Here is a 21,960-nt window from a genome sequence, read left to right as displayed (position 1 = left end):
GCCTCTAGAACTCTAAGAAATAACTTTCTGATTCTTATAAGCCACCCAGTTTATTGTATTTTGTTATAGCAGCTGGAACTAAGACAGTGCTTCTTCTATCTTTCACAGTCATTAACCCCCAGTAAGTCACTTGTTTTCCTAACTCCACCTCAGAGTCTATTTCCCAGAGGACACAATTGGTACACATCTTTTGGTCACCAGGAAGGGTATTTTCTTTCCATTTGCTTACAAAGTAAAAAATCCAAATGCTCAACGGTCTTTGTACATTTTTTTCTATATTTTTCTAATAGAAAATATTAAAAAGTATTCTGAATCTGTTTCTGTGTTTATACACACACACATACATTCATACCAGTTTCAATTTTTTTTAAAAAAAGAAAACAAAGGCCTCAGAGATTGACAAATTTAGATTCTTTGGGAACAACTAACACTCTGTTTTCATTTGAACACACTCAAGTGTAATTACGCACACATTTACACAATAAGGTTTACATTTCACTCACATATTGATGTTTCAGCTAAAGAACTTAGGCTGACTTTATTGATTATTAAATTTAGCCTCTATTTCCTTCTGCATTGTGTCTGCTTTAGTTAAAAACCTCAACTTCACTCAACCAATATTTATTAAGCAACTATTATGTATATGCTTCAAGTATCATTTCTCTCCATTACATTTTCCACAACAGTACCAGCATAACTTTCTAAAATATAAGTCAGATAACTTTGTATCTGTCACATTGGAAATGATAAGGCTAAAATGAATATGTGTTGAGATAAACACTCATTATGCTAAGTAAAAATGTAAATCTTAAATGATGCTGACAATATTTAATTAAGCAAATGGTAGTATATGTCAATGAGATTTAAAATTGCCCAAATCCTCTAACTTAGTAGCGGGCTTTTATTCTCTGTACTTCATGGTAAGTTATTCTTAAGATATAAATTATTTAAATGGCATCATCATACTTCCTTGTATTTATGTTGAAAAAAAAAAAGTCTGTCTGCCAAAATGGATTGTGAGATACTTGTAGGCTGAGATTAGCCTTTGTGAATTTTGTCTCCTTATACTTAATTTAGCACCTGGAACATAGTGAATGCTGACTGGATGTGTGCTGGATTAATATCCATTGCTGATCCAAAGGTACAAACTTACAGTTATAAAGTAAATAAGTCCTGGGGATATAATGTTCAGCACAGTGAGTACAGTTAATAATACTGTGTTGTATATTTGAAAGTTGCAAAGAGAGTAGATCCTAAAAGTTTGCATCATAAGAAAAAATATATATAATATAACCACGTGTGGTGATGGATGTTAACTAGACTTATTGTGATAATCACTTCACAATATATACCTATTAGCGAATCTTTACGTTATACATCTGAAACTAATATATAGTTATGTGTCAATTATTTCTCACTATATTACACTGTAAATGGTGAACTTTTGAGATTCAAGTAAACAAACAAATAGCCAAGGAGCAAAGGAGGAAACTATTCAATTCCCCTTAAGCAATTAACACATTTCTGTTTTGTGCAAGCCACTACACCATAACTATTGCCTATGAAAAGAGAAGTTCAAAGATATCTGACAGTGGCTTTGAAATTGAGGACCTGGGTGTGAGTCCCAACTCTCACTGTGACTTTGGCCAAGGAATAGGCCATCTCTAGACTTTTTCTCTTCCCTCAAAATTCAAAGCTGACTACCTTCTCTACCACTTCCCCAGGGTCATCAAAGAGCACAAATGAGATGAATTTTATGGCAGACTTCCTCTTTCACTGAGGAAGAAAATATAATTATGCCCCTAATTAATGTATTTTACAAGAGCTCTTTCCTGTTTCCAAATCTAAATTCAATTTTAAGCCATGACCTATTTATGTATAAATGTACTTTTTCTCACTTTTAAATGCATGAGGATTTTACTCTTTGAATTAGAAAAAAGTGAAGAGAGGCTTTAAATTTTTAATTTAATTAATAATTGACTTAATGGTAAGACATGGAAATTCATCTCAATATCGCTGAAAACTCATGAATCAAAGAAACAAAATGTGTATGTGCCCACATATTGAATTTTTCTATTTGGAAATCTGCAGACAAAACCACCAGATACAGAAGAAAAGTACACACAAAAGATGGTGTTATTTATAATAATTTTAAAATGTGCTACAAAAAACACAAGATGAGGGCTTCCCTGGTGGCGCAGTGGTTGAGAATCTGCCTGCCAATGCAGGGAACACGGGTTCAAGCCCTGGTCTGGGAAGATCCCATATGCCGCGGAGCAACTAGGCCCGTGAGCCACAATTACTGAGCCTGCGCGTCTGGAGCCTGTGCTCCGCAACAAGAGAGGCCGCGATAATGAGAGGCCCACGCACCACGATGAAGAGTGGCCCCCGCTTGCCGCAACTAGAGAAAGCCCTCGCACAGAAACGAAGACCCAACACAACCATAAATAATAAATAAATAAATTTAAAAAAAAAAAGTAGAGGAATTTAAACAAAAATTCCTAAAGAAACGCAACATTAAAAAAAAAAAAACACAAGATGATAAGTGTGACAAAATGGCTTACTCTCTTACTTCATTGTTAAAATTAAACAATAAAAGATATATCTTCATTTACAAAAACTATCATTTTATGAAGTTATGTTCCAAATCATTAAAAATAGTTCTTTTTGCTTTGTTTTATTTTTAAATAACTTATTTCCTGTTTGCTAAAATCTATACCGTTGGACTCAGGATATTGGTGGGGTTTAATATTGGCAAGAATAATAATATCTTCATAAGACCTCTAGCGCATAGATATCAGTATCCTGTTTTACAAACGAGGAATCTAATAGCAAATGTAATAATATCCATGCATGGAATGATTACCGCATGTCGTGTACTGTAGGTTTAATATTTATTGCTTCATCTGATCTTCATCATAAGGCTATAATGAAGGTTCCACAGCACTTTATAGATGTGTGAGTTGAAACTTAGAAAGCTTTGTAAATGTTACTTGCCAAGCATCATGCAGCCTATAAGTACCTGTATTTATTCTTAAATCTGATATTTAAGTCTGCCTGCTTTATAAGCTCATTTTCCCAGGGATGAACAATGGTGCCAAGCCATCTGTTAAACAGGTGATACTCTCCAAAGGATCTGCAGTTCATTTTAATATGTATCAAAATGATCGTCAGGCTTGCCATGTACCTCCCATTGCACAGGAATAACACATTCAAATGTTATTGATAGGCAGTGAAGTACTTAACCATAACATTTCATAATCCACATCCCAAGAAAAGTATTTTCCTGAAGCAATGACATGGTAAATAGAATTCAAAATTTAGGCCACAAACCTGTTTCAGGCTCAATGGAAAAATAAGGTTGCCCTTCCAAGATACTATAAACCAACTTCGCACTGTTTCCATAAACTGGGTCATCAGCATCAGTAGCTGTTACATTAGTGACAGACGTACCTAAAAGAAAAAAAAGAAAGAAAGAGAGAGAGAAAATAATAATTAACACGTTATTCTTTGCCAAGAACTAAATTTTGTCAAGCATATTATACAGAAATCCATGTGTGGGAATAAGAAGGAAAAGAAATCATTTTAAAAATATGGAGATAAACTACTCTATCATAACTTCAATGATATACAAACCTTTTAAAAGAAAGAGTACTGCTAGGTTGGAGTACTATATAAAGATAGCTCTTTTAGAATTGGTATTATTTAAGATTCCTTTGTAGTTTTCATTTAAAGATACCTATCAGATTCATGTGGGCTTAAAGAATATGAAAAAGATACATATCAAAGAAATATGAAACACAAGGTTAATAATATGATGGATATAACATGTAGCATTTAAGTTTTGCAAAAGCACAACTGAATGTACATGGAAAAATTGGCTGCTGAAAAGAGTTGTGCAGAAATATCAAAGGAATATTTTATCCCATTTTATTTAATTCCTCAGAATATAAAATTATATTGGAACTACCAAGTAATCAGCATGTTTAGATAATTGGGCCTATGGATAACAGAATCAAAACCTTTATTTTTTCCCAGATTTTCTGTTTTTATTCACTCATTCATTTAGCAATTGAACACATTCAGCTTGCCTGATACAAAATATATATATTACAACAAAATCTACACTCAAGAAGCTTACAGTTTGGTGGTGGGAGGGAAGAGGAGGGAAGAAACAAATGTACCTAGACATTCAGCTGAATGCAATAGCACAAGCTTTGGATCCCTCACTTAATCCAGCACAGACTGGATACGGTCAGGGACAGCTTTCTGAGAGGCACTGCACTTGAGTGGAATTATGAAAGACAGGTAGAGTTTAACCAGGAGAAGAAGAGCAGGGGAGGAATTCTAAACAAAAGTCAAGCATAAGTAAAAGCAAAATAGTCTGAGAGACTGAGGGAAATTCTGGGAATTGCTGAAAGTGGGGAGAAATTGGAGAAGTCTGGTGTGGTAACAGAATCATGTTCTATGAGGGCAGGGTCAATGTCTTCCTCACCCAGTAAGTGTCAGACATATAACTGTCGAACATATATTTGAATGTTAATTGAATGAATGGACGAATGAATAAATTATCTGATGATTTCATGACAAACGGTAGGTAGGTATCACAAATGAGTTTCCTAGAAATAGATTCTAAGATGAAGATTTCTTGAGTTTTTACTGGAGAATCTCTTTGATCAACATCTGTGGGAAAGTGAAGAGGACAAGTCTGAGCAGGAGGAACACTTGGGCAATGATGCGGTTACAACCCAGACCTCAGCGGTCTCCCCTCTAGAGCTGGGATGGTCATCGAGGAAATCCATCCAGGACTTTACACTCTGCCACTGACCAGTTATTGGCTGTGGGAACCGCCCTGAGAATGGAGGCTTGGCCCTGGTCCAGGGACCTATCTTCAGCTGAGGGATCATCAGCCCTGAGCTGTCAATTGTCAACACTCCCAGCAGCTTAGGGAATAGTGTTTTAAACCTCAAGGGAGTTGAGGGTAGATCTGAGCAGCATTTCTCTACGTTTGCTGAAACAATGTAGAGCCTTTGCAAAATCTTGCCAGTCAGAATCTTTTTGAAGTGTTTTGAATTACAGTCACTACAGAGGACAATGTAATGATATTTGTCAAGCAGTTGATTGTCCTGTAAAATTGGAATTTTTACTCAGAATGATGATTCAGAGGTTCTACGAAAGTCTACAGTCAGAAATAAAAAAATGCTCTGAATGTCAGTTGTGTAATACATTCCACCAGATACTGGGAATGGTATCAAAAAAATAAATTAATAAAGACTCACTTTCACAGGTAGCTCATCAAAGAGCTGGTGAAATGAGGACATGAAAGTACAGTATTTGCAGTTATTTGAATATTGTGTGGGATAGAGAAGAAATGGAGGAAAAACATTCCAGGTGAGAGGAGGATAATAAGATAAAAGTGACTAGATTTTTCTAGGAGGAGAGATGTCTGGAAAAGCCAGCCATTAAAGCTAAGGTTGGAGATGCAAGCTGAGAACAAAATACAAGGGCACGTGAATGTCAAGATGGGGAGAGTTGGCTTCATCCTGTAGGAAAGAGAGAAAATATATCAGTTAGGGATCAACCCTAGGTAGGAGGCTCCTCCATTAGTGCTCCCAGATTCAGGTGGAGGCAGAGATGTAGAAGATTAGGTGATCAGATGAGTTATGTGGTTTACAGCAATAGTCCAGTCAAGAAGTGACAAAACATTGACACTGGGTAATGACAATAAATATGGGTCTCAACGCTTATTTTCTTGTTTTGGTCCTTGCATTAAGTTTATCTAAAATGTTCAACTGGGGGTAAGCTGAGTAAGAGATTTTAAAAAATGAATCACGAGAAAAAGATTCAAGAATTACTGAAAGAAGTGAGTTCAGAGACTGATCAGAAAGGGTGAACTCTTCCATGCGGAAGACCATGCAATAACTTTTTTGTTTTCCTTTGTTTTGTTGTGTATTTACTTAGATTTCTTTTAGGAGAAATGATCATCCCCCATTATGAAGTAACACATTATCAGGAAAATAAAGTCAAGCTCTATAATCTGTATCATGCTAAGTTAGTCAGTGTGAGCATTTTGTACCAGGCTCTGTTTAGGCTGGAAAAAGAGAAGTGACAAAGTAAAAACTTTCCATCATCAACAAATTTATCTTCTAGTGAGGGACTGTAAAATTAAGAAATGTCTTCACAGAGAAAAAAATAAATAAATCTAGATAGTGTCTGAACAATGACAGGATCCCTGCATATATCTGTGGGATGAGTGTATTTGGGCAGAGTAGTGTGGGGTTAATAGTTTCACAGAGGGAATAGTTCCATGTGGCATGTTCTGAAACAAGTACCTCTTTCTCTTTGGACCAATCATTTAACTTGTCTTAGCCCCAGATTTCAAATCTACAATGAATATTAGAGTTACTGTGAGGGTCAAACAAAATAATATATGTAGGGGCTAGAACAGAAATTACCACATGCTAAGCCTGTGAGTATCACCTCTGCTCACGGATTAGAATCTAGCTTTGAAAAATATTTAGATCCCTAGGGTTCCTTTCAGATCTGTGGGATGGCAATACAAGGATGAGGGTGGGATACTTTTTAAAGTCTTCTCAGGCAATTCTGATGTAAAGCCACAGTTCAGAACAACTGGAGTGGGCACCAGACTTTTAAAAATTTAACTTCACTCTTCTCCATAGAAGCATTAATTTCTACCCTGATTACCGTAAAGAACTTTTGCTCAGATTTGTATATAAAATGAAGTAATTTTTAAACCACTCCTACTGCATAAACAGTCATGGAGAGTATTTCTTATTAAAAAGAAGTTGGGTATAGTTCCTTGAGAATTTACTGTTACAAGACTGATGAAGATTACATCTATTTTCATTAGTTAGTATAAATTTATATTATCTTATTATGAGAGGACTCCTATCACATTACCTAACATTGAGGCAAGAGTAGGGGACCATTTTCTCCATCATTTACACGCTCTGCTCTGTGATTCAGTTTTTTCACATACAAAAACAATAGTTTTTATTCTTCAAACCTCAAAGTTTTGTGTGAGGATCAAATGAGATACTAGTGAGTAGAGAGCAGTGGCTGAGAAGATAAATTTGAAGTCAAACTGTCTCTAACCAGAACACCTGTTATATATTCCATCCTCAACTTTTACTAGTTCTGTGTCCTTGGCCAAGTAACAAAACTTTTCTAAGCTCGGATTCCTTAATATGTAAAAAAGGAAGGTGATAGTAATTGTTATATCCTAGGTTTATTGAGTTAATTAAATATAATAATTTATGCAAACAGTATAGAAGAGTTATTTACACAATATTTCTGAGAGCTTATTGTCACTATAATTACATGTACATTATGTGTATGTACACGCAAGACTGAATAATAAACTAGTCTTTTACAATTTTAAGTGGTGGTGGATGTTGTAATTTATAATTAAGTGTAGTTCTGCCTAGTCGTTATAATAGTAGCTTATTTCCACTGGAGAGGATGTGGAGAAAAGGGAACCCACCTACACTGTTGGTGGGAACGTAAGTTGGTGCAGCCACTGTGGAAGAAAGTATGGAGGTTCCGCGGAAAACTAAAAATAGAATCACCACATGATCCAGCAATCCCACTCCTGGGCATATATCCAGACAAAACTGTAATTCAAAAAGAGGCATGCACCCTTACGTTCATAGCAGCACTATTCACAATAACCATGACATGGAAACAACCTACATGTCCATCAACAGAGGAATGGATAAAGAAGATGTGGTACATATGTAACAATGGAATACTACTCGGCCATAAAAAAGAACGAAATAATGCCATTTGTAGCAACATGGATGCAACTATAGATTATCATACTAACTCAGGTAAGTCAGAAAGAGAAAGACAAATACCATATGATACCACTTATATGTGGAATCTAAAATATGACACAAATGAACCTATCTATGAAATAGAAACAGAATCAGGGACATAGAGAATAGACTGGTGGTTGTCAAGGGGGAGGAGGGTGGGAGAGGGATGGATTGGGAGTTTGGGATTAGCAGATGCAAACTATTACATACAGAATGGATAAAAAACAAAGTCCTCCTGTATAGCACAGGGAACTATATTCAATATCCTATGATAAACCATAATGGAAAAGAAAAAAATAATAGCTTATTTCCTTAAATTTGGAAGAGGAAACACAAAAAGGTATTCTCAAATGTAACAATATGTTCTTGTCTTTAATAAGAAAGTGACTTAGAAAACACACACACACACAGACACACAAATCTCACATTCTCCCATCCAGTCAATTCCATGTCAATTTGCTCTGTGGTATAAAATTGCTGTGGGTTCAAAAATACAATGTGTTTTGATGTAGCCAGCACAAGACCAGGCACTGGACACATCCTCAATACAAGTTTCTCAATGTTATTTGAGTGAATATCTCCCATATTTGAGTGCCATATCTCCCTGTCCATGCAAATCCCACATGCTTCCCAAGAAGAACCACTGGGCCGGGAACTGTAACAAAGCTAAGACCAGCTTTTACCCACATCCTCCTCCAGGATATTTCTGTCTGTTGTCTGGCTTCCCAGGAAATCCACATCCTTCAACTTCAGACACCTGGAAATGAAAAGGCAGCACTACTTTCCGTCAAGGATGATATTTCTCCTAATAGTGATTCAAGACTGTTGATGTACCTGTACACTGGAATAAATGTGTGCAGAGGTTTTGTGGATGCATTTGTCAAGTGATTACCCAGAGGGGGAAAAATGGATGCTTTGAGGTTAATCTTACAGCAGAAAAGATTTCTAGTCAAGCTGCGGTATAGGCTTCTCCATGGAAATGCATGCAGAATGCAGACCACAGAGGCAAATTGAAAAGTGTAAACCTTGCGGGATAATGTTTCTTCAAAGCGGCAAGTGTTGGTGTGTGATAAATAGGACCCTGAGTAATACCCAGGAAATATAACAACAGGATTCTCTGTTTGTGTTTTCATTTGGAACTGTTTTTGTCCCTTTGTCGAGGATACAAGAGACTCATTTAGCTAGTGACTATAAATTTGACACTGTGCCACTTCTCCAAGAAAGCCCCTATTATAATCCAACTTGATGCTGAGCCTAATTATAATAATATAGCTGTTGTATTTCCAGCTGCTGTCAACAAAAATGATCCCTGTCACCACAATTCATCCTGCTAGTATCAAGTCAAGTGTGAACATGTCAACTCCAAGGTGAATTCTGCGTTTAATAAACCCATTTTTCTGCATTTAGCTTCTTGGTTAAGTGCAATTTGCTAAAGTGCTGCTTGGATTCTAATTAACAGAGGGCTCCAGTATCATTTGCCTCTTGCCACACCTGAAAGTCCCCTCCCATTAGCAGCAGAACCTACACATCTGCCCCCTATAATGACAACAAACACTACAAGCAAAATTAACCATCAAAAATTTTACACTGTCAGGTTAGAGGCTCCAGTTTGCTGACAAACTAAGATGAAAGGTCTTCGGGAAAATAAGATGTTGGGATTTGGGTAGGGCAGCTCTGTTAGCTAGGCTCTACTTCTTTATGAGCAAGACAGCACACAAATTCTGCACATTACTCAGAAAGAAAAAATGCTGGTGCTGACACCCTGAGCAGAAAAACAAAGGTTTGGTGCAGCGTGAAAATGTGCACACTGGAAAAGCTAAAACTCTTACGATAAGAAGAACACAAACCCCATTTGCAAAGACTCATTTGCAATACATTTTCAGAAAATAAGCATTTCAATAGCAGGTGAAAAAATAAAACAGCAGAACCTTTGCAATAGCTGAAATTCAGAAAGGTATGCATTATTGGCCCTCCTAATATCATCTTCCAACTTTGATTTGACCTTTTGGCTACTCTGATCCAAGTTCAGTATGTACAATACCCAGAAAGAGCATCTGGCATCATCATCTGAAATTATGTTACTTAAACATTCAGACTTTCCAAAGATCATAGGCCTAACAGGTCATAGCAACCGATGCAAATGCCTTCATTATTTTAATAAAACTAAACCCTCAACCCATCTTCCCTCATCCTCCGTATTAATTCCCCTGAGTAGTAGGCAATACAAGACGTAATGGGGAACACGTGTTGCTAATGACAACCCTTTTTGGTTGTTGTTGAATAGCAGGGCAATAATTTCATAATACCTGCGTAACTTGTTGACTTACTAGAAGCTGAAGCATCTGGCCCTGGATGTTTTAAATGTGTCATGCGAAATCCATTTTTTTTTTTTTTTAGTTTTATTGAACCATGCTCTGGGGTTCCTCTGTACATGACTGGCATGCACTTTTAGAGGTTTTTTTGGTTTGTTTGTTGTGCACCCCGTACCCCACCCCCAATTACAACACAGCACAGACCTAGTGTGCTTAAGAAAAAATCTGAGAAATAAATGCAGGCAGCCAATGCATTTTTCTTCACATCTCTCTGACTGATAACATAGGTTTCAACATTCATTTCTCCTGAAGGGCCTCAAGCAAACTCCCCCAGTGGGAAAGATGGCCTAAATCCTACCAGTATTTTTTTCTCATTTTGCCGTTTGATTATAGAAGACATACACCAAATACCCAAATCACCAAGGGATGCTCAGGGTGTCTTTGGAGGAAGAGGAGGATTAAACACGGATCAGTGAAAATTACAGCTTGTTTTTTTGTTTTTTGTAACCCTGTGTATGAAGAATTCTTCCCCAACCAAGTTCTGGGGGAAATAAATAGTGAACTGTACCATCTGACTGTTTGGGGTTCGTTCACCTATAAGCAAGAAGACAGGTTTCCACTTCCTTCTAGGAACTTGTGCTCTGAACCACTGTTGTTTAACTAGAAAGTTATGTCAGGGTGATAATAGAAGATTTAACCCTTCTCTTTTGCTGGTGATCAATCCTGCAATTGAACAGGAGGCCGAGGTGGGCTCCGCTTGCCATTTCACTTCAGAAACCTCTCTTTGAAGACACAGACCACACAATGCAATCCTAAACAATCACATCCCACACTATCTTCTTTTGCAAAGGCCTAACCATTGCTCGTTGGGTGTTCTCCTCCTGTGCCAGCTCTCAGCCTGTAGTGAAATGTTGCTGCCAAATTCTACAGGCTCCAAATTGAATTTATTATGGGAACAGGGACAGATTCTTAACTGCAGTCGGGTGGATGGACAGCACCAAAATGTATCCTGTCATTTCTCTGGCTCTGTTTTGAGTCATAAACTGGGGAAATAAAATTCAGTTTCCGTATTATATTCTGGAGCATTTCGAGGTATAAACAGTTTTGTAACTTAATGAAACCTCCATACACACTTAACATTGTGTTTTTAAAATGAGCCTGAAAGTTTCTGGAACAATTAAACACTTCAGAAAACACACTGGAGCACACAGATGTCTTCTATTCACCCATGCATCATTTCAGCAAACATCTGTAATGTGCATCGGGTGAGAGAAATGAAAAATATTGTATGAAAATGTGTAACTGTAAAATCTCAGCCATGTTTACTATGCACAGGAGAAAAATGCCTTCTATAGCCCGGGCAAACAACGCCAGGATGGTGGCCTACCCACTGCTTTCGCAAACCTATAATGAGGACAATTGGAAGCCTGGTTGTGAAAACTAATAAGCTGTCTGTTTTACAGTTTCATGTGCATAAATAAACACTTTCAGAATTGGAATGACTCTTTTATAATACAACAGGGGAAAAAAAGTATATTTCCTTTTCTAAGGCGGCCTGTTCCCAGCAATCAGGCCTTTGCTGTTCTAGAACCTATGGAACAAAATCCTATAAACGCTTAAGAAGTAAACTAGCATCATTTATGCTTTAGACTGAGCTATTTCCATCCTGACCTTGCACAATTATCCTACCAGTGGCACTGCAGGCATCTTCTACAATGTGTCAGGATTGCAGTAGGTGGAAGCTTTGTTTATTCTATCTTATTATCTGAATTCATTCATTCACTCGCACAAAGCCTATTTGCATATTACGTGCTGTGTGCGGAGCTCAGAGTTAGATGGGGAGGGTACAAGAATGTGCAACAAAGTCCGAGTTTCTGTCCCAACAGTGTTTGAAGTTTAGTTTAGCAGTGCTTTCACATCATTTCACTTTATTACAGGAAACTGTGCCAATCTTTAAGTTTATTTCTAGAAGACATGATGCAGTGGAAAACACCTATATACCACAATTAGACCAGCAGAAGATTTTGTTCACATCATCTTATTATAAGATAGATCATATTCTACATCAATGACTTGACACTCTCACACAGCAAGGGCATTTTTTTTACATCTTTAAGGCTCAGTTTCTTAACCTAAAAAATGGGAATGATATCACCCACTTCATGTTGTTATTCTAAGGCTCCATAAAGGTACCACACAATCAGCAATCCCTGGGCGATGGGACATTGTATAAAGCCACATCCCTGGGCTCTCCAGGGCATGCTACTACTTTATTTACATTTGATGTAGTAAGAGTTTGGGGCCAAGATGCATGAGAAAAAATATAACCATTGCAGTGGCTGTTCATTTTTATTCTTAATTTTCTAGTTAAAAGACAGGACTTTTAAAAATTTCAGTAATGTGGTCGTGGCTGCCCTGCCTCCCTTTCTTTCTTTTTCCCCCCAGCTTTATCAAGGTATAATTGATCAAAAAAATTGCAATATATTTAAAGTGGTGTACAACGTGATGATTTGATATATGTATACATTGTGAAATGATTACCACAGTCAAGTTAATTAACACATCCATCACATCACATAGTTACCTTTTCCCCCCTAAATGTGAAATACAAAATGAGTAACTCTCCTATCAAACTGCAAACCTGGCAACATGAAAAGCCACTGAGCTGTTGTGCTATTGGGAAGGGAAAGTCCTAGACAAAACACCTTAATTGGGCAATTATTACAGTGCTATGGCTTCAAAGAGATTTAAAAAAATAAGTATTCACGAATTCATCCAAAATATGCCATCCTACATGTGCTGCCAACTAAAATGGAGGTGAATTGGGCTGATCTCCTATTTGGGCCCTTTATTATTGCAATACATTTTTATTCAGCTCCTGTGATGTGTCAAGCCTTCTTTTAAGCACCTAAGAAACTTGAGAGTTAGAAGATTCTTGCTTTCTTGAAGGGCAGACTAGTGGAAAGGCAGAAAGTTAAATAACGAACAAAAATAATGTGATGAAGTGCTGTAGGTGAAAGAAAGGAGCTGGATAACACAGGGCAGCCAAACAGCAACAGCAAGGTTTCTGGGAGGAGGGGACATTGATTTAAGATTAGATTTAAGAAAAAGGATGATCTTGAGTCAATGTTCAGACATGGGGTTGCAAATCAGGAAGAACTCCCATGAAAGAGGTTAATCAGATTGGAGCTTATCTTAGGAAAATACGAAGTTAGAAACGAGTTTTGGACAGCTTTTTTACACCAATCATCCAGAGTTCTCTAATTTACCCAACTCTTTTTTTTTTACACTTTTTGACAGACTTGATCAAGCAAGTACATTCCTCTCCCTAATACATCCACCTAAGTCGTTCAGACACAGATTCAAGATTTAGTTGATTCCTAGCTGAATAGTTCCCTCTTCTGAACTCTAAAAATACTGTATCTGACTGTCTCTCGGGGCACCTTTTACTTTTATATATAAATTGCAGTGCATACAGATTTTTCCTTTTCAGACTGAAAGCTTCTTGAAAACAATACTCTTTCTTACTTGCTCAACTTTGCCCTCTAATCTTCTTCTCCGGAATTAACTCACTCTCTAATGTGACGCCATCCCTTTATCACATCATAAACATAGCTCCACATCGTCCTAGTTGTACAAATGCTAAGAACAACACCTGGTATAAAGTATTTATTTATTTAACATTTGCAACAAGGCTTTGAGCATTTGTGATGATTATCTCCTTTCAAACAGAAAGGGATAAATTCAAAACCAGAAGCTTCCAAACTGGCCCTTGTAACTACTACACAAGCACCATATGCTTCTGAACTTTACGTATTTAAGTGCAGAAAACATGGCTCAATGTCCTTATCTTTCTCTCTAGCATCTCAGAAAGTGCCTTGCATACAAATATGTACTAAGTGAATGAATGAATAAATGAATGAATGGTTATTTTCTTTAGGAAGACATATTCAGAAATTAATACAGCAGATTAATCCACTGATATTTTAAATCGGTGTTATTTCTATTTTTTGGTCTCATTTTCATATTTTAGGTTGTTAGTGAAGAAACAGTAGAGATTTTTGTTCCGCTTGAGAGTAGTCATGATCTTGTCTTCCTCAAGAGAAGCCCACTTTTGTGGCCGTAAACAAAAGCTAGTATGATATCAAACCCTTATATAAGGTTGTGAAAATTTCCTATAGAAGAAATGATGGACTGAAGACATTATTGGGTGGGGAGGTGTTTAGAGGGTGGAAAGTGTTTTTACCAGGAGTAAAGACCTTCCCAGGGACTAGGAAGAACGATAAAGATGGTAGGTTCCACAGGTGATAGGCTGGAGCCTGTCTAGGTTTCACAAGCCTGTACCAAGGATGGCTGCAGTCACATCCATGAAGGCTGATCAGTAAGAGCCCAAGTCTGAAAATTGGGCATCAAAGCCAAGCTTATCATGGAGTGAATAAATAGTCACAAGGCTACCTTCCACCCAGGGCAAGCACAGGTCTAGCAAAGAACTGGACTAGGAGGTTCCATGAGAGCATGCATTAACAAAATCATTTGATAGTAGAGGGTGGTAGCAATGGCCACGGATGGGTTGGTGATAGAGGGTGGAGAAGAGCTGGACTCTCCTTCCTGCTGATAGAGCTTGAAGTCTAGTGGACCTTTTTCTGTGATGAGTAAATCCCTCTGGAGTTTCCTATGATCCACAAGAATAAGTACTTTCTGCCCATCTTGCTAGTATGTGCTTAAGGAAATTCTACTTAAACTGGAGAAAATAAGCGGAGATAGCATTCCTTGAATCTGAGCCACTCCTTGCTAGATGTTCCACTGACATTACATAGGGAAGCTCCTTAATCCTTATAAAAATTCACAAACAGGGTACTATGGACTACTTTTTTGTGCCCTCCCCCATTCATATGTTGAATTCCTAATCCTCAGTGGGATAGTATTAGGAGATGGAACGTCTGGGAGGTAATTAGTTCATGAGGATAAAGCCCTCAGAGTGGGATTAGTGCACTTAGAAGAAGAGGAAAAAGACACTTTGCTTCTCTCTCTCTGCTCTCTACTATGTGAGGACATGGCAAGAAGATGGGTATCTGCAAACCAGGAAGCAGGTTCTCACCAGACGCCAGATCTGCCGACACCTTGATCTTGGACTTCCAGGCCTCCAGAATGGTGAGAAATAAATGTTTGTTGTTTACCACCGTCTTTTATTACCAAGTTCTAGGTTATAATTTAAGAAGCTGGCATTCAAGTCCAGTTCTATCTGATCCAAAGACAACATTTCTACTCTACTAAAAAGAAAAAGAGAGGCATACATCATTTGTACTTTGGTATTAGTGTATTTTAAATTAAATTTTACCTATCATAAAAGCAGACACTTTCAGTATGGAAAAGGAGAGATATCACTTGGTCCTAATCCCAAATTCTGGTTGGGACAGAGACAGTGATACCATTAATTGTCTCCAACTATGTCCTACATACTATGTGAGGTCCTTTATCTTTCCTTATTCATTTGTATCCTCCAAGTATATCTATTAAGCTGAAACTGTTATCTCCATTTTTAGATGGGAAAACAGGCTCAAAGAAGCTAAATAAATGTATTAAGACAGGGGCTTCCCTGGTGGTGCAGTGGTTGAGAATCTGCCTGCCAATGCAGGGGACACGGGTTCGAGCCCTGGTCTGGGAAGATCCCACATGCCGCGGAGCAACTAGGCCTGTGAGCCACAACTACTGAGCCTGCGCGTCTGGTGCCCGTGCTCTGCAACAAGAGAGGCCGTGATAATGAGAGGCCCGCGCACCGCAATGAAGAGCGGCCCCCGCTTGCCACAACTAGAGAAAGCCCTCGCACAGAAACGAAGACCCAACACAGCCAAAAATAAATAAATTAATTAATTAATGTATTAAGACATATAGTCCACAAGTGGAGAAACACTGTTCGAACTGTTTCATTTTCCCCTCAAACTCCAAGAGTTCAACTCTGGAGTTCCAGCATCTTACCATAAATAGTCATATGTCTGAAACCTAACTATATAACTAAGGGATTCACACATTTATAACCCTGACAAATAATCAAAAACACGAGGGCTGTTATTGGAAAATTAGCCTTGGCAAAGGGACCTCACCTCAAAGAAAATTAATCATTGGATTCAAAATCCAAGTTGATCCATGTCAATTCCCAACCCTATCTTTTGCACCTCTGGTGCTATTAGCTCATTACTGGATACAGGGATTCCTGGATGCCAGTTAAGAGGCTGTTTTCTTTCCCCCAGTTCATCCTAAAAGACGTGGGAGAGGAAAGGGACTTCTACAGCTGTATAGGAAGAAGTTAAGTGTGGCCATATAAAACAAGCAGAGCATAGAAACTAGAAGAACATAGTGAGACCTTGGCACCTGCTTGCTTGGAAAGAGTTGGGGAAAAAAATATATTGGAAAGTCTACTTGCCTTAATTAAAATCTCAGCGAAACCAAAAGAATACATGAAAGACTAGGCACCGAATTTACAAAAAATGATCAAGGATCTGCCAACATCTTGAGGGTTTTTTTTTTAAAGTGGGAGGATAGAAACCCACAAAGAGGAAGAGAGGATGAGATAGACAGACTACGACTGATTACACTTTTAGCCCTGAAGCTCTACTGATGAATCTGACGTGGACCACACTTTTAAGTAGCTTAACAAGAAAAGTGAATTAGTATTTCATCTCATCTTTTCTTAGATTGTCTTTGTAACCTTCTTTCTCTTTACTCTCCCTTTCTTAGTCCCTTCTTCTCATTCTATAGATATTTATTGATTGCTGTATATCATCAAACTGTGCTTGGCCCTGGGGTATCAAAAATGAATACGGTTCCTTCCTGGCCTTTGGGGGATTCACAGCCTAACCAGGGAGAGGCATGGAAAGAAACATCTTTGCATAGGCTGTAACTTAGGGTAGGTTCCAGGTGTGTGTACAGAGGAGATTGACTCCAAGTCCTACTGCTGGGAAAGATGGATGGCAAGTTGGAGGTGTGTCAATGAAACCTTCCCTGATATGAGACAGGGCAGGTAGTTCAACTTCAAGGGTATTCTGTGATTTACAAATATATTGACTTTGCCATCAGAAATGAATGACATATGTGTGTGTGGAGCTGTGTGAGGTTTTTTTATTCCATTCCTAAATACTGATCACACTAAGGTAAGACCTTGTCCAAATTTGGGTTTTATTTAGAAAACAATTTACTGTGCATCAATTTATTTGTATAACACATTTGGAAATATCAATATTTTCTTGGATTTGTTTAAATTTTAATCATGATACCATGCTGAGAAAAGTAACTTTACTAGGTTCTAACAAAAAGTGAAAACAAAAAATAGCAGATTTGAAAGACACAGAGAATTTGGGGACCCATCAAAGAAAATTCCAGGTTCATTTAAAAAATAACGGAAATGATAAAATAAAGTTCAATTCACTTACATTTCCACTCTTTTCACTTCTTCCTAGTTACCACATTTAATAACCTTAGGTGGAATAAGAGAAATTACTGTATATGTTTTTCAACAGCTGTGCCTTTCCAACTACATTTTACAACATCTCCAGCCTTTTTCTCTTTAACATTTATACTACCTTTGTGTTTACCCTTTGGGCTAATTTGTAGTTGACCCCTGTAATAGAGCCCTTTTAACCAACATTTTGTGACAGACAATCATTGATTTAGCAGTCTTGCCGAATGCCTTAAAAAATCAATGTACCCAGAAGAAGGAACTGGTGGGACTTCATAATATCACATCTCGTTTTTATCACAAATTTCCAATTTACCAAGTTCCTGTCTCATTATTTATACCAGACAGGGCATGCTGATGAGATACACAACCCGTTCTGTCCCTTTTGGCAACCCATTTATAACTGAAGCACAATTAATATCTTTACAGCTGTTCTCCAGGCAGAAAGAAAAATGTGGGAGAAAAGATTTTGTACATGTTTGAGTATAAATGTGTGAAATGAGGAGCACCGGGATATGTCTAAAAAAGAGTGGATTCTGGGTTTTTCTTGTTTTTAAATTCTCCAGAGAAATATTTTCAAAATAGTATTTCATACAGGAAGTGAAGCTACCTTTAGCAGTTCTCCAGATTTCTCAAGCAAATAATTAGGAATCAGGAGAATCTTTAAATACAGACTTCACACATGATGCTTCATTAAAGAAAAAGCATAAAGGGGAAAAATCCACAAATTTTTAGAGAGGTCCACATCACTTTAGCCTCCTTCAAAAAATCCACTGTCAATTGACTGTTTTACTTTCAAATATTAATCTTTTCTTTTAATTAGATACTGATAATTACCATCAAATATAAAGGAACCACCATGTTTCTGGCCCAGACTGATTTAATTATATCTTTTAGACCTCACATAAACCCTTAAAAATTAGATTTAAAGCACATTTAGATTCCTAAAAAAGGATAGGAATAGATAGGTACCCAATAAATGTTTGTTTTTAATTAGTTCATCTACTCAATTACAGATGAGTTTTCTACCTGGATATTTTTAGAATAATTTTATTTATTTATTTGTTGAAGTACAGTTGATTTAAAATGTTGTGTTAGTTTCAGGTATACAGCAAAGTGATTCTATATCTATTCTTTTTCAGATTCTTTTCCATTATAGGTCATTACAAGACCTTGGATATAGTTCCCTGTTCTATACAGTAGGTCCTTGAATAAACCTACCAAAGAAGGCAAAAGGCCTGTACTCTGAAAAATATAATATGTTGATGAAAGAAACTGAAGACCATACAAACAGATGGAAAGATATACCGTGTTCTTCGATAAGAAGAATCAATATTGTCAAAATTGATTCCCCAAGGCAATCTACAGATTTAATGCAATCCCTATCAAATCACTAATGGCATTTTTCACAGAACTAGAATAATTTTATAATAGCAAGCACCCCAATAGTTAGTTTGGTACAGCCAGGAAAACAAAACAAATTAGATAGATAGATAGACAGATAGATAGGAGATTGATAGACAGACAGAAATACATACAGATATACTCAAAACGTTTGACTTAGTAATTTCATCTCTTGGGTTATTCTAAAGAAAGAATTCAAAATATGAGCAAACATTTTTATTGTTACCCTCTGATAGAACAAATAAATATTTACTTAAAAACATTTAGAATATCATTAGTAATCGTTATAATAATAGTAAAAATTAAAGTTTTTTAAAAACCCTGAAGATAAAATAGGATACACAAAATTCAAACAACCAAAGGAAAATAAGAGAAAATAATGACTGTTAAAAAAAGAAAGAAAGAGGGACTTCCCTGGTGGCACAGTGGTTAAGAATCCGCCTGCCAGTGCAGGGGACACGGGTTCAAGCCCTGGTCTGGAAAGATCCCACATGCCACGGAGCAACTAAGCCCGTGCGCCACAAGTACTGAGCCTGCGCTCTAGAGCCCTCGAGCCACAACTACTGAGCCTGTGTGCCACAGCTACTGAAGCCCGCGCACCTAGAGCCCATGCTCCTCAACAAGAGAAGCCACCGCAATGAGAAGCCCGCACACCGCAACAAAGAGCAGCCCCCGCTCGCCGCAACTAGAGAAAGCTCGTGCGCAGCAACGAAGACCCAACACAGCCAAAAATAAATAAATAAATAGATTTTTTAAACTTTTTTTATTTTTTAATAAATTTATTTATTTATTTATATTTATTTTTGGCTGTGTTGGGTTATCGTTTCTGTGCGAGGGCTTTCTCCAGTTGCGGCAAGCGGGGGCCACTCTTCATCGCGGTGTCCGGGCCTCTCACTACCGCGGCCTCTGCCGTTGCAGAGCACAGGCTCCAGACGCGCAGGCTCAGTGGTTGTGGCTCACAGGCTTAGTCGCTCTGCAGCATGTGGGATCTTCCCAGACCAGGGCTCGGACCCATGTCCCCTGCATTGGCAGGCAGATTCTTAACCACTGCGCCACCAGGGAAGCCCCTATTTTTTTAAAAAAGAAAGAAAGAAGAGAAGAGAAAAGAAAAGAAAATGAAGGAAAAACTAAAATGTTTAGGTAGGTGGCCTGGGTTCCCATAACTGACAGGTGTGGGACCTGCAGTCAGAAACTGGTTCTAACTAATAGCAAATTGCATGCACTGTGCAATACTGTACTATGCTAGGTGCTATGTGCTATGTACTATGTAGTAAACAATATTGCTCCTGTATGACTAAAAGAAACAGAACGCAGCAGCTATTTGAGAACAGAACATGGAGAGACTCACAGGACATATTTTGAAACTATCAAAAAAGTGCAGTATGTCAGAAAACGGAGCAGTGTGTCCAGCGTGAAAAGAACCCTGCTCAGAGTGAATCAGAACCAGAATCCCCTGATAAGCTGAGTTTAAAACACAAAGAGATCCCGAGGTCTTACCCCTGAAATCTCAGAGGAGGGGGCAAGGAATATACTTCATCACACACAGTTCCCTGGAAGAGTGCTGTTTGTGAGTCAAGAAAAAAAGGGGCTTACACACTTTTAAAAAGTTATATGTTGCTTCAAGTTTTTAATTATAAAAGTAATACATACTCACTGTGGAAACACACCTCTTTTTAGTCAAAGAGACACCTTAGGAGATCCAGAAGTGAGAAGGCTGGGCTTTTAGGACAGTGCAAAGTGTTAAGAAGTTAATTAGCACCTGCATTCTAAAGAGCTGTCAGGTACAATTTGGGACAGACAGGGGGTCAAACACTGTGAAAAACATCCAGGAGAGCCTAGAGAATTGTGAAAGATAACAGCTTAAACTTCACTTTTGTAAGTATTTAAACCTATATGCTGTAATTTTTCTGTAGTGCTAAGGCATCAGGACACTTCTAATGCTCTCTCTATAATTACAGTGTAGCTTGTATGAATATTTGTTTTTACTAATGGAAATAAATAATGCAAACAGTGGCTAATATTATATAAATAATAAAAAGATTAGTTATTTAGACAAGCACAAGTGTCAAGTAGATTTTTAATTTACCTACACAAGCCTGGGGCAGGCTGAATTTTTCACCCTGCCTTTATTTGCTAGCATATCCCCCAGGCTGGCATTGTTGCTGAAAGGAATCAAAAACCTCTGTAGCAGTATTTTCTGAGTTGTAAACCACACAGGCCACCTAATGAAGAAGCACACTGTGAACTGGTTCAACGTGAAATTCCCAGGTTCCACATACAAAGAATTTCATATACAATGGTACACATCCACTTGCCTACTCACTGTTATTAAATAGTTGTGTTGTTCACAGTAAGCTCTCCCTGCATTTACTGTATTTGGTAAAGACTTTCAAACATTGTCTTGAATTAATACAAAATGCCCAACTGAGAAAATTATTTCCCCAGTGAAGTGATTTCATCATTGTTCCTTTTTTCCTAAAGCAGCAACTAGACACAGATTAAAACAGAAGAAATCTTGCCTAGGACCACACAGATTGTTGAGGTTCCATTCTTGCCAGACTTGAACTTAGAGCCTAGGGATTCAATATTAGGTAAATAAATACAGCACTTACCCTTGTGGAGCCCCTAATTTTAGAATATTTGATTGGACGTGTCTGAAAATCTCTAGTAAGTTAGGCAGCCACATCAGGTGACAGCTTTCATAGGTAGCAGACAGTTATAAACTTGGAAGTACTTTGAGGTCTTGCGTTTTTCTCAGAATGTATCATACAGCTTCTGCATTTCATTCCCTAATATACCAACGTTATATCTTTTTTCTCTTTTTATTTTATTTTTTTTAAAATTTATTTATTTTTGGCTGTGTTGGGTCTTTGTTGAGGTGCGCGGGTTTCTCATTGCGGTGGCTTCTCTTGTTGCGGAGCATGGGCTCTAGGTGCACGGGCTTCAGTAGTTG

The 21,960-nt window shown here is 37.7% G+C and overlaps 1 protein-coding gene across 3 annotated transcripts in view; it reads right to left on the bottom strand.

The window, feature by feature from the left end:
- CDH8 (cadherin 8) overlaps positions 1–21,960 on the bottom strand; it is a 367,969-nt gene that overhangs the window by 183,823 nt on the left and 162,186 nt on the right. For all 3 annotated transcript variants that reach the window (XM_007198048.2, XM_057535058.1, XM_057535059.1), the window contains one exon: positions 3,334–3,453. In XM_007198048.2, coding sequence (XP_007198110.1) covers positions 3,334–3,453 — 120 coding nt within the window. The remainder of the gene's footprint in view (positions 1–3,333; positions 3,454–21,960) is intronic.

This window comes from Balaenoptera acutorostrata, chromosome 19, assembly GCF_949987535.1.
Source record: "Balaenoptera acutorostrata chromosome 19, mBalAcu1.1, whole genome shotgun sequence".
NCBI classification, from domain to species: domain Eukaryota; kingdom Metazoa; phylum Chordata; class Mammalia; order Artiodactyla; family Balaenopteridae; genus Balaenoptera; species Balaenoptera acutorostrata.
This window is presented reverse-complemented; position numbering and strand designations above follow the sequence as displayed.